Source organism: Aptenodytes patagonicus, chromosome 4 (assembly GCF_965638725.1).
Source record: "Aptenodytes patagonicus chromosome 4, bAptPat1.pri.cur, whole genome shotgun sequence".
In the NCBI taxonomy this organism is placed as follows: domain Eukaryota; kingdom Metazoa; phylum Chordata; class Aves; order Sphenisciformes; family Spheniscidae; genus Aptenodytes; species Aptenodytes patagonicus.
In genome coordinates this window covers 65,360,451-65,372,891 of record NC_134952.1, presented here as the reverse complement: position 1 = coordinate 65,372,891, position 12,441 = coordinate 65,360,451, and the positions used below count along the sequence as shown (strand labels likewise).

The window sequence follows — 12,441 nt, the reverse complement described above, 5'->3', positions numbered from 1 at the left end:
TAGTGTGATCAGTCCAAGGCAGGAATGTTTCCTGTATTCTAATGAATTCGTCATTCCTTCCAAAGCTGCCATTTATACGGATTTCCAAATGTACTCAAATACAACAGCACTATCTTGGGTCAGATTCATTCCTGAAGTCAGTTGTGTTCAACCAAGGCTGAATTTGTCTTGTTACTCGGTAAATAATTGCTTTCTGCTTAGATTTATTTTCATTTTCTAGACAAATACACACAGCGTAATTTTTCACCGGGGTGAGTGGGGAGAGAACAGGGGAATCTCAAGCTTTTAAAGAAAAGAATCTACATTTTCCTCAGGGAGATAGAGAAGTATTTCTTCAAGTGCTGCGCTTCCATAAACAGGTGTTAGGTGACACACACGCGAACTTGCTTCACTGACCCATTCCCTTCCAAATTCTTTGAAACTTCTTGTAAGAGAACTTTATGAAGCATTTTCTTGCCCAGCTGGTAATGAACCAAGAATGAAAAAAAACATCTATAATACTCAGGATGAATTCTGGCTACTGATGGAAATCACGTAATAATCAGTGGGTTAAGCTTCAAAGCAAAAAAATAAACCTTGCCTGAATTTGTGGTTCGTGTCAACCCAGAACTGACAAAAAAATCAGGGAGAAAATGGGTGAAGATACAAAGCTGAACCACTTAATTCTGGTCAATCTGTTTCTGTAGCTGGAAAATCCCAGAGAAAAGGCAAACTGGCACAGATAGATACCCTCCAAACCAGAACAAGAAACCAGGGTAATTAGCCCACATCTGATCTAACAGCAGTTCAAACATAACAAACACCCCTCTGCCCAGTGATGAGGTAAAACCCTCTCGGCACAAAGGCAGAAGGAAATGCCAGTTTCCTCTCACACCTCATGGATGTCCCTGAGCACACAAAACCAACATCCCTCTGCTCTTTTGAGCCTAAGTCTCCTCTTGAGCAAAAAGGCAATGACCTCAAGGCATTCTGTGCAAGGACGAGTATGTACTGCACTTTGCACCCATAACAGGTATTTGCTGCTGGACCATTACTTAATCTCATGCATTTTTTTAATATCATATATATATAGATAAATATTTAACAACACACCAATGAACTCACAGAATATGTCTTTTATCAATTAGATATTAATTTGATTGTAGTATGGCTACCAGTCAGCCTACATACATGGTCTTCCTCTAAATTAGGTTTACCCTTTCCACTTACTAGTCCCACAGTCTCATTTTTTATTCTATATTCACACTGACAATGCTGATATTTATTTATATTTAAAAACCTCTGAGGATTGGACAGCATGGAAGAAAGCAATGGGACACTTCACCTCAAGGTCACCCCTTTGAGTCTGTCCTGTATGGATAGTGACTGGAAGTACCATTACTACCTGCTAGATATGGAACATCACATGTTAAATGTGTTTCCACAGTCAATCTCAAAATATGATATCATGGGGGGGGGGGGGGGGGGAAGGTCAGTGCAATGTTGGGCTGCACATGAAAAGACATCAGGATACAGGACGTGGCTTTGGTGTGACTGCATACGCTCAAGTGTTTCACAGAAAAAGCCACTGATAAATATTTATATGGAACTAATCAGGAAATAGGCAATGGCTGATGGGAAAGGTTTCAAAAGATATACCTTGAAACAAAGGTCAGTTAAGTGGTAAAAGGGAACAGAACAATCTAGAAATATCTCATGAGCATGATGACCTCTCAGGACACAGAGAGGGAGAAAGTGGCAGGAATGGAATTAAATTGAGGGAGAAGATGGGAAAAAAATAAACCCACTAAGGTTTTTCCAAAGACATTTTTTTTTGATGGAGCAATATGTTAGTGTGGTGAGTGGTTTTAGTTGGACTCTTACTGATAGCTCTTAACAGTACTGGAGCACAATAATTCAGGAAGTAGAATAAGAAACTACAAGTAGAAGAGCTGTAGTGAACAGGAATCGGAAACGTTGCTTCTTTTGTATCCTTCAGGGTAATGACTCACACAAATCCAAGCAATCTGTAGAAAAGCAAGGTCAAGGAAGTTGCCATTTACTGTTCCAAGCAGTTCACAATAACACCAGTCAATTTACTGCAGCACTTGCTTTCTCTTTGTCTTTCTAAAGGAAACCTCAAAGTCAACAAAAGCTCAAAGCTAGAGCTAGAAAAGATCTATAGCTCGCTGCCAGAGTAAGATTGCTCCCTAGTGCTCATTTTCTAGCAGTTTGTACATCTGCCTTTCCCCTCAATAGATGATTTCACTGTTTAAACTTGTCTGTATTGCCAGAAACTTCACTGTAGACAACACTTCCCTGTTGCCATTTCACTCTTGCATCCACCAACTCAACTTCCCCCAGGCTAAACAGATCTCTCTTTTTTGTGCCAGTGGGTATTTTTCAAGTGGGTGTGAGTGCTCAATCTTACTACTTTTCCTTGAACTGAACTTCAGTTCCCTATCTTCCCATTAAGAGTACCTAGAAACAAAGCAACAGTGCAGGAGCACTGTACAGGGAAAGGTGCCTCCTGGCACCCCCACAGTGAAGGCAAACCTATTGCCTCTCCACAGTCCAAAGCCCCCTGTAGCTATCTTGCAGCAACTCTAAGCTTGCCTATCAAACTTGGTATCTTTTTCATTTGTATTCCATACTGCATCTCACTCTCTTGTCCCATCTTCTTTTGTCCCTCCCCACTTTCACAACATCAAAATGTATTTCAGCTTCCAAATTCAGTTTAGGTTTGTTCTCTTCCATCCTTGTTTACAGTCTCTCAAGATCTTTCCAGGTCTTTGGCAGCACTTGCAGCTCCTCCCAGTAAAGCTTACCTACATGCTTGTTAACATGCCATTTGCTACCTCGTCCATATCATTATTCAAAAGCTTACATAAGGAACACCAGCCCCTGAGGAACACTAGAAAGACGATGCCATTTAGCAATTGCTCTTTGCATTTATAGTTCTTCCAAATGCCACTCCAGTGTCTTTTGTAATCTTAGTATTATGCCAGCTACACATAATCTGCTTATTGAAACCTTGTTAATTGCCTTTCCACTAAGTGAATATAAGCCTTGGCTTTTGGCTGAGTTTATTTCAGTACTTACAAGACAAGCATCAGTTAAGCATCAAAATATTTCGTAATACCTCCGTGAAACTTTACTTCCATCTGAGAACTGGGACTTAGAAAAAGGACAAGCAATTTCCTCGTGTGCTCCACTCAGATGAAGGAATACGACAGACTTCCTCTGAGTCCATATCTGATGCTTTAAGCTCAAGACAATTCTTCCTGGTCCAGTTTTCTTTTAGAAACTTTTTCCCTAACCTACTATAACTCTTCCATTGACCTACAGGTCAGAGGCCTAATTCCAATACACCTTACTCACACAAATCAAAGACATTATCAACATTGGTAAGGATTTCTCAGATATGTAAGGCTTCCCAGTGTCTTATCTAGCTGCTTCCACACAGAATCACTAAAATGAAAAATACGAACACTGCCCAAATTGTGTCTGTCTGCACAATATGCAACTATATCATGGGTTTAGGGATGGAGCGAGCCTTGCTTGTGCTTTGAAAAGGATCTGCTTATGCTGTGTGGTTTCCTTCTAGGCCTAGGCACTGGACAGAACTTTTTGCCTGCCAGCACCTTCATAATAAGTCAGCTTAGCCACCCAGAGCCATACCATGTTATTAACAACAAACCTGCAATATCAAAGCATTAAAGGAATGCCTTTTTATCCAGTAACTTTGTGCACAGACAACTTACCTCATCACCACTGGCTATTCTTTGCGCCAACTCCTTTAAGTTCCTCATCATTCTTTCATCTCGGAAATCATAAGGAAACGTCTCTGTCCATTCAGTCAACAACTGTAGGATTTTAGGTGCAATTTTTCGTATCCGGTTCTATTTGAAAAAGGTGAGGAGGAATGTTACATGTAACAGCAATACAGCACATATCTAACCCAAGGGAAATAAAAGTCCCTTCTGTAGGATACTGTGCAACATAAGGGTATGAAGGTCAGTTAAATTTTTAAGCTTAATTTAATTCAGCATTGGATTACAGGCCAGAGTCAATACTCATTGAAGCCAATGAAGAGACTCTCATTGGCTTAAGTGACTTGGAAATTATGGCCCCAGGTAGGTGGAAATCTTAGAATGATTCCCCTCCTTATCAGGAGTGCCTCAGTGCAAGACATTTATTAGTGTTTCCATAATGTACGGCTAACTATCAACAATGAAAGTGATAATCTCCAGTTTTGCCAAGACTTACATACGCACTATACCTTATAGTGAGAAAGCAGTGGAATTATTCAAGTATCTTAGTTTAATTTGTGTCATTTTCTACTGGGGTGGAGATTCTATCTAAAAGTCCACATCCTGCCCCCTTTCAACTCTAGACATGACACACAAAAAACCCATGCATTCCCATGCAAAGGGGCCAACAATCTAAGCCACTCTGCAAAGACTGTAGCAAGTGTAGCTTAAGCATATGAGACAGGTCAGTGTAATTCCCATTGACGTGCTTAATTCATCATTATATCTTTCGAACATTTTGGCATTATACGTCAAGACGTTCAGAACCCTGAAACAAAAGCAACCACTGCAGGGCCAGTGCAGGATACGTCATTAACAACAAGCACTTTTGTTTCTGGCCCATGTATTGGTAAAACAAACAGCGCAGCAGCAGCAACAGTCTTCACAGAGGACAGGCTGAGTGTTTTGGAAATTTCCCACAACTGTTAGTGAATAAATGGTCAAATTCTAGTTGCTTGTATCAAGTTTTCAATCTATTTAATCCTATCGACGACTCTCCCGAGTAGGAACATTTTGCTGTGGGCAGGGCAGAGACATTTGCCTGGAACTAACAGGAGTCCCTGAGAGTGAGGGATCTTACCTTATCCAGGCCAGGCTCACTTAGTCTCTGCTGCTCAATGCACAGATGGCAGACTTTGGCCATGAGCTCATACGGATGCATGAACAGGCGTGAACTGAGAAGGAAGGTGAAGATGTATGTCCTCTGCAAACAAGAGGAAGACAGAGAAAGGGATAAATTACCACCAGTTTTATATTTTCTCAAAATGTGTTCCTGACAAATTGGTTCCTAATACTTTACTATCTGTAGAAGAAAACTCTGCATGTGGCTGTGCCAAAAGCTATTAATACAGCAGTAAGCATTTAATTTAACACTTGTCATTGCTCCAGAATCAGCATTATAAACTCCTGCTTGAGCCAAGTTATGCAAGATTTAACCAAAACAAGGCAGGGCAGGGCTGGTTTAGCTCTCCTATTGCACACAGCCTTATTACAAACTTGGTACCTGAAATTACTCAGAATAAAATTTCAACTCATCTTCTCTTGCTCTAGAGTAAACCTTTGTGAGAGCCATTACCAGATTATATAACTCTTTCTAGCCCAACAATGGAATAAAATTCATGCTGCAAGTCCAAGCTACTTAGAATACCAACAGAGAAATCGTCTGCTTCCACATTGCTAGTGAAAGTAAACAGTCTTCAGAAAAAGAACAAAAAAAGATGCCAGTTGACCAGATTGTTGAGCTGACTCAATTTTGCCACATACACCATCTTTACTATGCTGTGTTTGCCTGTCTGACCTCAGTAAACTGCACACTATGACCTTGTACTTCTTTTAAGAATCCCCAAATACTCTTCATTTCTCATAGTATTGCTTGTCTCCTGGGTGAAAGCGGAGGGAACTACATAGCTTAATTTTACAGAATAAAAATTAGTAACTCATTCTGAGGTTACAAGAAGAGGCTCCTTATTTTGCTTTAATTTTCCATATATCATGATTTGAACTCACTGTGAGATGGATATTCAAAATATCCACTCCATTCCCCACGTTGCCAGTAGTTAAGTATCTATGGCACCCACAAGAAAGATTCTACAATGTTCCGGTTCTAGGGACTTGGAATAAATCATCATGTTTGACCAACTGGTGTCTAAATTGCTACATGTTTAAATTTTACATTAAGCATTAATGGATAAGCACAGTCCTTGCTGCTGTTAACTCTGACACAAGTTAAAAAAGATCCTGTCCTGGAAACATGTATAGATCTATGACAGTAACAGAAGCTGAATATAAGCGGAGTGATGTCTTCAGCAGGACTCTTTCAACAAGGAGATACAGTTTCATCATCCCTCAGTCATCCCCAACTGCCCCCCCGACCTTTTGATATCATTCTTCTTTTCTAAGAATTATATAAAATGTTTCAATGCACAGATGCATCTAGACAGGCCAAAAATTCTCAGATGACAAAGGTCCTGTTCTCACGTCCACCCTCTGCTGATTCCAAACAGTGTGGTACTAGTTCAACACTTCCAGGTGCTAATTGCAAGATAGATGTGGATCTCAGATGAGCAATGGGAAATATGCATTAAAAACTGTTTGTTTGTAAACTAAATACATTCATCCTGCCATGCCAGTGGTCATGCCTTTCTCCTCAGCTTGCATGACAGATTTTTAAGGGTCAATGGTACATACAATCCATCAAACAGTAAGCTACACTAGGTACTTACTTTATAAATGAGTCACCAGGGTTGCACGCCTCACAACAGGAGTAATAAAGAATTAAACTTCCTAGGTTAGGTGAGTTACTGCATGCTGCACTCACATGAAGCACATGTTTATCCTATCATTGCTGATCAGTCAACTTGAACCCCTTCCTTAGCAATTTAATGTGATACATTCTGCTTTTGCTGCACATGTGAAAGTTCCCCTTTACAAGATGCATCAGGCCTAGCCATATAGTTAGCTGGGTGTATAGACTTACGTCAGGATAGTAATCTATATTGGGTACCAAGTGCTGGATCAGAGCTTCCAGAGACCCCGACAGGAGGTTGTTGTCATGGTAATAGAGCCCTCCACAGTTGTCCTCTTTTGACTGATACAAGTTCCTGCTGTAGCCGCTGCTGTCAAACATAGCTGCAAAGGGAGGTGTCTGTGGCATCCTTTCCTGAGGAGACACACAAAAGAGGTACGGGATAATTACCAGAAGGTGCAACATAAGAGGCTTTCTACACTCCAGAGATAGTACTGCACTAGGAAGAAAAGCCAGCGTCACACCCTGGGTTGCTTGCACACAGCAGTAAAGATTGTACTGTCTTCCAGCCTGTGCAGATTTCTCAGGAAAGGGCCAACACAGGCTCACATCACTGCCCGTCTATCGCAATTGCCAAGCGCTTTCATATCTTGCTGTTTCTTCATTAAATGACAGATAAGAGGTCAAGGTTAAGAGTTAGAATCCTGAGTTCCCAAGGTTTTGGGAACTCAAAACTTTCTGTAAAGCTTTTGGGGACATGGCATAACGTTCATTGACAACTTAGGTAGCTACTGTCAGGATTTGCCCAAAGAGCAGTGCTCTGATGGGGAATTGTGTTCAGGCTGTCACGGGCTGACACAACCCCACTCAGCGCAGAGGGAGAGAGACTGAAGTGAAGCCCTGAAGAGGTTATGTGTGAGGACAGTCTCCTTATGCGACACGACAGCCATGTAACTGCAATCAAAAGCTCCAATTTCCCAACTCCACCCTGGTAAATCAGTGCTGGGTTTTTCCAATTACACTGTGACAAGTGTGACCCAGGCTAAAGCCTGACACTTCAGCGCATCTGTCTCCACCTACTCTCTGAGTGGCTCCACAGAAATTTGGAAAAATATGCCTGTGTATAGTTGCTTATCAATGTTGTCCAAGTTCACCAATGATATCAAAGATGCGAGCAGAGTCAGAGATCTATTAAACCCCCTCTACAAATTCTGTGACAATGTGAAAAATCCAGCCCTGTGTTTTCCAGTTTCAGATTTTCTTAATAGTTAAGGAAAAATAAAGCAATTACTCATCAGTCTGCATCTCAGTGCCTGTGGAATAAAAATGTCTTACCAAGAAAAAGATCAGCCAGTGCTGCAGGCTGTTCAGTCATCCAGAGTAGCGGGTGGGCAGCAAGGGGGCTATGACCACCCAAGAACTCTTTTGGTGATGCAGTATGTGAAAAGGCCAAAAGATAAAATCTCTCTGATTACTTGAGAGTTGAGTTATACCCTCCTTCCCCGTCCTCCTCCCTCCCCTGCCTTGTGGGAGTAGCAGTTCTTGTCAGTTTAAGGAATGTGGGTTTTATAGCCTTGACTGCAAGCTAAGTTTGTGCCCAATTTTAACCACAAATATGTGCCTCTTAACTCTACTACAGCTGTTACTGTGCTGTGAGTGCTAATGGGCCAGCCGCATTCGGGGAGTGGACAGATCAAATGCAAAAAGGTATCACACCTTCCCATCCTCCCCACAACTGGGAGGCAAGGGAGATCAAATTGAGAAGATAATATCCACAGGCTGCCGTGCTCGTGTGTTGACAGAGCATGCATGTGTGCCTGAGAAAAGCATTAATGCCTCTGAGCCATCACTGTAAGTGCAGATGCTGTTGCTTTTCTCTCTGTTGTATCAAATCCTACTTCGGAAAAGGCTCTTTAAAGCCACAGACGTCAGTGAACACCAGTCTGTGAAGGCACCCCATTTTGAGAACAACTAGCGATGTGACAGCCTGGAGATAAATAGCGTGCTGCCATCTGTGTGCTCCACAACTTATAACAAAACACTTTTCAGAGTGAGCTCAGTGGAGATGAGAAGCTATTAAGTTATTAGCTAGATTCCTGGGGACCTGAAGCACCACACAGAAAGCCACAGATTTGCTGCTGCTGGCAGCATGTCCAGACAATGGAGGTATTCAAACCAGCACAAGACTGAGGGATTCAGTAGGTAAACAGTAAGAGAAAGACAAAAATGGTTGCAAAGACAGAGAGGGACGGTGAAGAGAGACTCCTGGCCTACATGACCTGTGCTAATCCCGCCTTGTGAGATGCCAAAAGATACCTGCATCAAAATGGGAGTGAGGAGTCTCTATGTCTGAAAAGTGACATTAGTCACTCTGTGCAGCTGTTCAACCAGCAATTCAATTCCATCCAGCCCAATGATTCGGGAGAGAAGAATAAAGTAAATACATGTGCCGCAGCATAAGAGCACAAGGTGCAGAACTGAACAAAACAAGGTCCCTGTACAAGAGAGTTCAAATCACTGGGCAGGTACAACCCAAACATGGTCATGCCCTGCAATGATAAAGCATTCTGATGCATAAAGGCTCTTGGTCTTCCAGGCTCTTTGCAAGGCTAGCAAAGTCTAAGAAACAAAATATTACTAAGGAGCTGACAGGAACCTTCTGCAGCATTTCCTAGGTTTTAATACTGTGTAAAGCTCACCATGTTTTAATTGCAAACCACAGACTCGAACAAATCCAAAATATTCTGCAGCCCACTGGCACTGAAAGATGTCCTGTTTGCACCAAAATTCAGAAGTCTTTTCAGCTACCGTAGCAAAGTTTATTCAGCCAAAAGGCAAGTGGCAGCGCACAGTGTGTGAACACTGCCACCCACCAAACATTTGTAGCCCTGTGGCTCCAAGGTAATACTCCACAGGGAAACTAAGAAAGGCTAGTTTGCGTCTGCAAAACAACTTGACATCAGTATTGGCACTGTAAAAAAGCAAGGAGAGTAGTTGTTTCAATCCAGATCTCGTATTAACCAGCCCAGCCCAATTCAGGGTGAGACTGGAAATCTGCAGAGGTTTTAGCCAGCCTAGCCAGCAACTAGTTGTGATTTCATATAACCCTCACCACCCAAAGCAGACTCAGGTAGTATCTCATTTCACCGGTGATACTATGTTTGGGGAAAAACATCCACTTCCACCATACCACTAACTTCTAGCATCGTAAGAACTGAAACATGTGTGAATCACAGAAGGGTTTTTCTCCAACATATTTTACACATGCACACTATCTATTACTGCCCATTAAAATACAAGGGTTTTTAGAAGGTCAGCAGGCAGTGCTTAAATTCTAATAACTAACTCCCAAAGGGAATGAGACCTTTTTGAAGCTTGCAGTCCCCTAACTCTCAGCACAATTACTCCCAGGACCACGTGGATCTTTCTTCAGACAAAACTAAATTTGAGACACACAGAGCCTCCTCGTGCCTCATCAAGAGGAAAGAAAAAAGTCCTCAGGTCATTAAGAGATATACTGATTCATAACAATAAAATAAAATTCCTAAAAGTCTGGGCCTGAAAGGTACATATTGGCTCACTTGTTTGCTATCTATTTCTGGAAGCTGCTTGATAGAGGTGGTTCATTTCTGCTTCAGTGAGACATCAAGTTGTACTAGCTAAGAGATGTTCTGTATGCTCCACGTTCAGACACTGAGGATTTCACTTGTAAGTGAACAAGACACAGGACACATTCTCCATGCAATGAAAAGGGATGATATCAAAGTGTGACAGAGATAACAACGTCAACATAGCCAACAGGATGATTCATACAACACGTGCTTTTCCAGCAGGACTCTTTTATTCCCTTGACTCGTCTGCTGTATTTTATATGGAGGTGGAGACACAAAGCAGCATGCTTAGTTCTAATTAGCTCAGGAGCTACATACATGACACCAAATCCTTCCTTCAGAATAACTTGAGTGGAACTGAAATTTGGTCAGAGCAGAGTCTGGTCCACAAATCCTTGGCATATAGAGCAGAGGTATCTTGGGACCTAAAAATATTGATAAACCACAGCAATACAACGTCTGACAAGCAGGAATTAGAAAAAAAGACAGGAAATATGATTCTAGTGAAAAACAGCCTGAGAGTTAAAACTGGACATTTTTAACTGGGCTTTGGAAACATTTGGCTATCACTAACATAGATATCACTAACATTTCTCTCCTCTCTTTTTCCTTTTTTTTTTTTTTTTTTAAGAAGGAAAACACCGGGGGTTTTTTTGGTTAAAGATCCGACTTGAAGGAAAGAGCAACGAAATAATTTCCTGGCTCTACCAGTGATGTTCTCCTGTAACAGAGAGAAGTCAATAACTCTCTGCATTGTGGAAAGAGGAATGAAACATTTTTTCTGCATTTAGCATGGAGAACGTGAGATCTTGGGCATTAACGTCCAAATTCTGACTTTGAGTAGCCTCTGACAAGAAGGAAGTCTCAACCTTCCCAGTAACAGTAGTGTAAATAGCCAGAGCCAAAGACAATGTGCTCAAAACCCCACCATTTCTTGCAGGAGCTAAGTTCCAGTTTGGCAAAACTAAAGGAATCAGATGTAGCTTTCAGGCTGTGAAAGTGCTTGTCCAAACCTCTATGTTCAGCAACAACAAAAAAACCTGTTTTCTACTAGCAACAGTGGAAGGTTGCATTGGTTTGTTTTCATTTACATTAAAAAGCTCAGTCTACATGTCAGGTGTATAAAACAAAACCAACAATATGGACAGCTCGTATTCTTTATCGAAGCACCCACTGAGGGGTTCAGTAGTAGCCATGAAAGGTGCCTTTAAAGCCACTGCCAAACATTTTCAGCTCCTCTGTTATGTACAGGTATCTTCCGTACTACATCCCTCAACCACAGGAATGGTGACTGAATTTGTTATGAGTCCCAAGGCACATCTCCTCATAGAAGATGCAAACATCATGTGTGCAATTACATCCCCTCAGAGCTGCTTCACTATACTGTCAGAAACCCCAAACCACATTTAGCAGATGATTACCATCCCCCATTGTTCTTAAGGAAGCTGTTACAAAATTGAGGTATGGCAAAACAAAAGACTGCTGGGGAAAGGACTATGAATCTCAACAGCTTGCACCAACCTGGGAAAGTCTGAGCAAGTCAGAATGAGCCTCAGCTTTAAGATACCTAAAGGAAGTAAGGACCAGGTGCTTGCCAGCAACATCCAGCTTTCTCTTAAGTGTTTCTGAAAAGCGTGGAGTATTTTAGACAATGACCCAGGCTACCCAAACAAAAGCATACCAGACACAGAGCCACAGAGGTTGCATTCCATACAGCCGGGTGCGTTTGCTTTGCTTACAAAGCATTTGTTTTTTGCACTGAAAGGTAAAGTGAAATTCTACTGCTCGAGCTATTGAGAAGATAAGAAACCTGAAAAACTCCCAAGCGGTGTTTCATATGCCTTACTTGCAGAAACTAAGATCACAGAACTATTCCAGCTCAAGTCTTCTTGCTTCCATTCTTCCATGAATAATTTGCCATACAATTCTGGCAGTGTGACTTCACCACCAACTTTGACTTACAGTTCCTTCCTATATATTGTCCTTCCTAGAAATATTTCTTATTAACCGTATCTTGCCAGAGGCAGAGTACAGAATGGTATTTCATACTCACATAGAAGATGGAAAGAGGAGTGACATGGCCTTTTTCCTGGCTGAAATCAAAAGCAAGATTAAGAGCAACTCAGAAGGAATCCACTGCAGAGTAACAGGAGGACTAAAACTATCCATAGGTGATACTGCTGGACAGTGACATAACAGTAGAAATACATCTTGCATACGACAGAGACCAGTGAATTGCAGTCTCTGGCAGGGCAAGCAAACACCTGAGGCAGGCATAACAAACCCAACTGAG

General features: G+C 41.7%; 1 protein-coding gene across 4 annotated transcripts in view; it reads right to left on the bottom strand.

Moving 5' to 3' along the window:
• Positions 1-12,441, bottom strand: part of RASGEF1B (RasGEF domain family member 1B) — a 147,930-nt gene that overhangs the window by 19,524 nt on the left and 115,965 nt on the right. For all 4 annotated transcript variants that reach the window (XM_076336971.1, XM_076336970.1, XM_076336968.1 and 1 more), the window contains exons 2-4: positions 6,769-6,951; positions 4,873-4,995; positions 3,744-3,881 (exon numbers count right to left, since the gene is read on the bottom strand). In XM_076336971.1, the coding sequence (XP_076193086.1) occupies positions 3,744-3,881; positions 4,873-4,995; positions 6,769-6,945 (438 nt within the window). In that variant the 5' untranslated portion in view covers positions 6,946-6,951. The remainder of the gene's footprint in view (positions 1-3,743; positions 3,882-4,872; positions 4,996-6,768; positions 6,952-12,441) is intronic.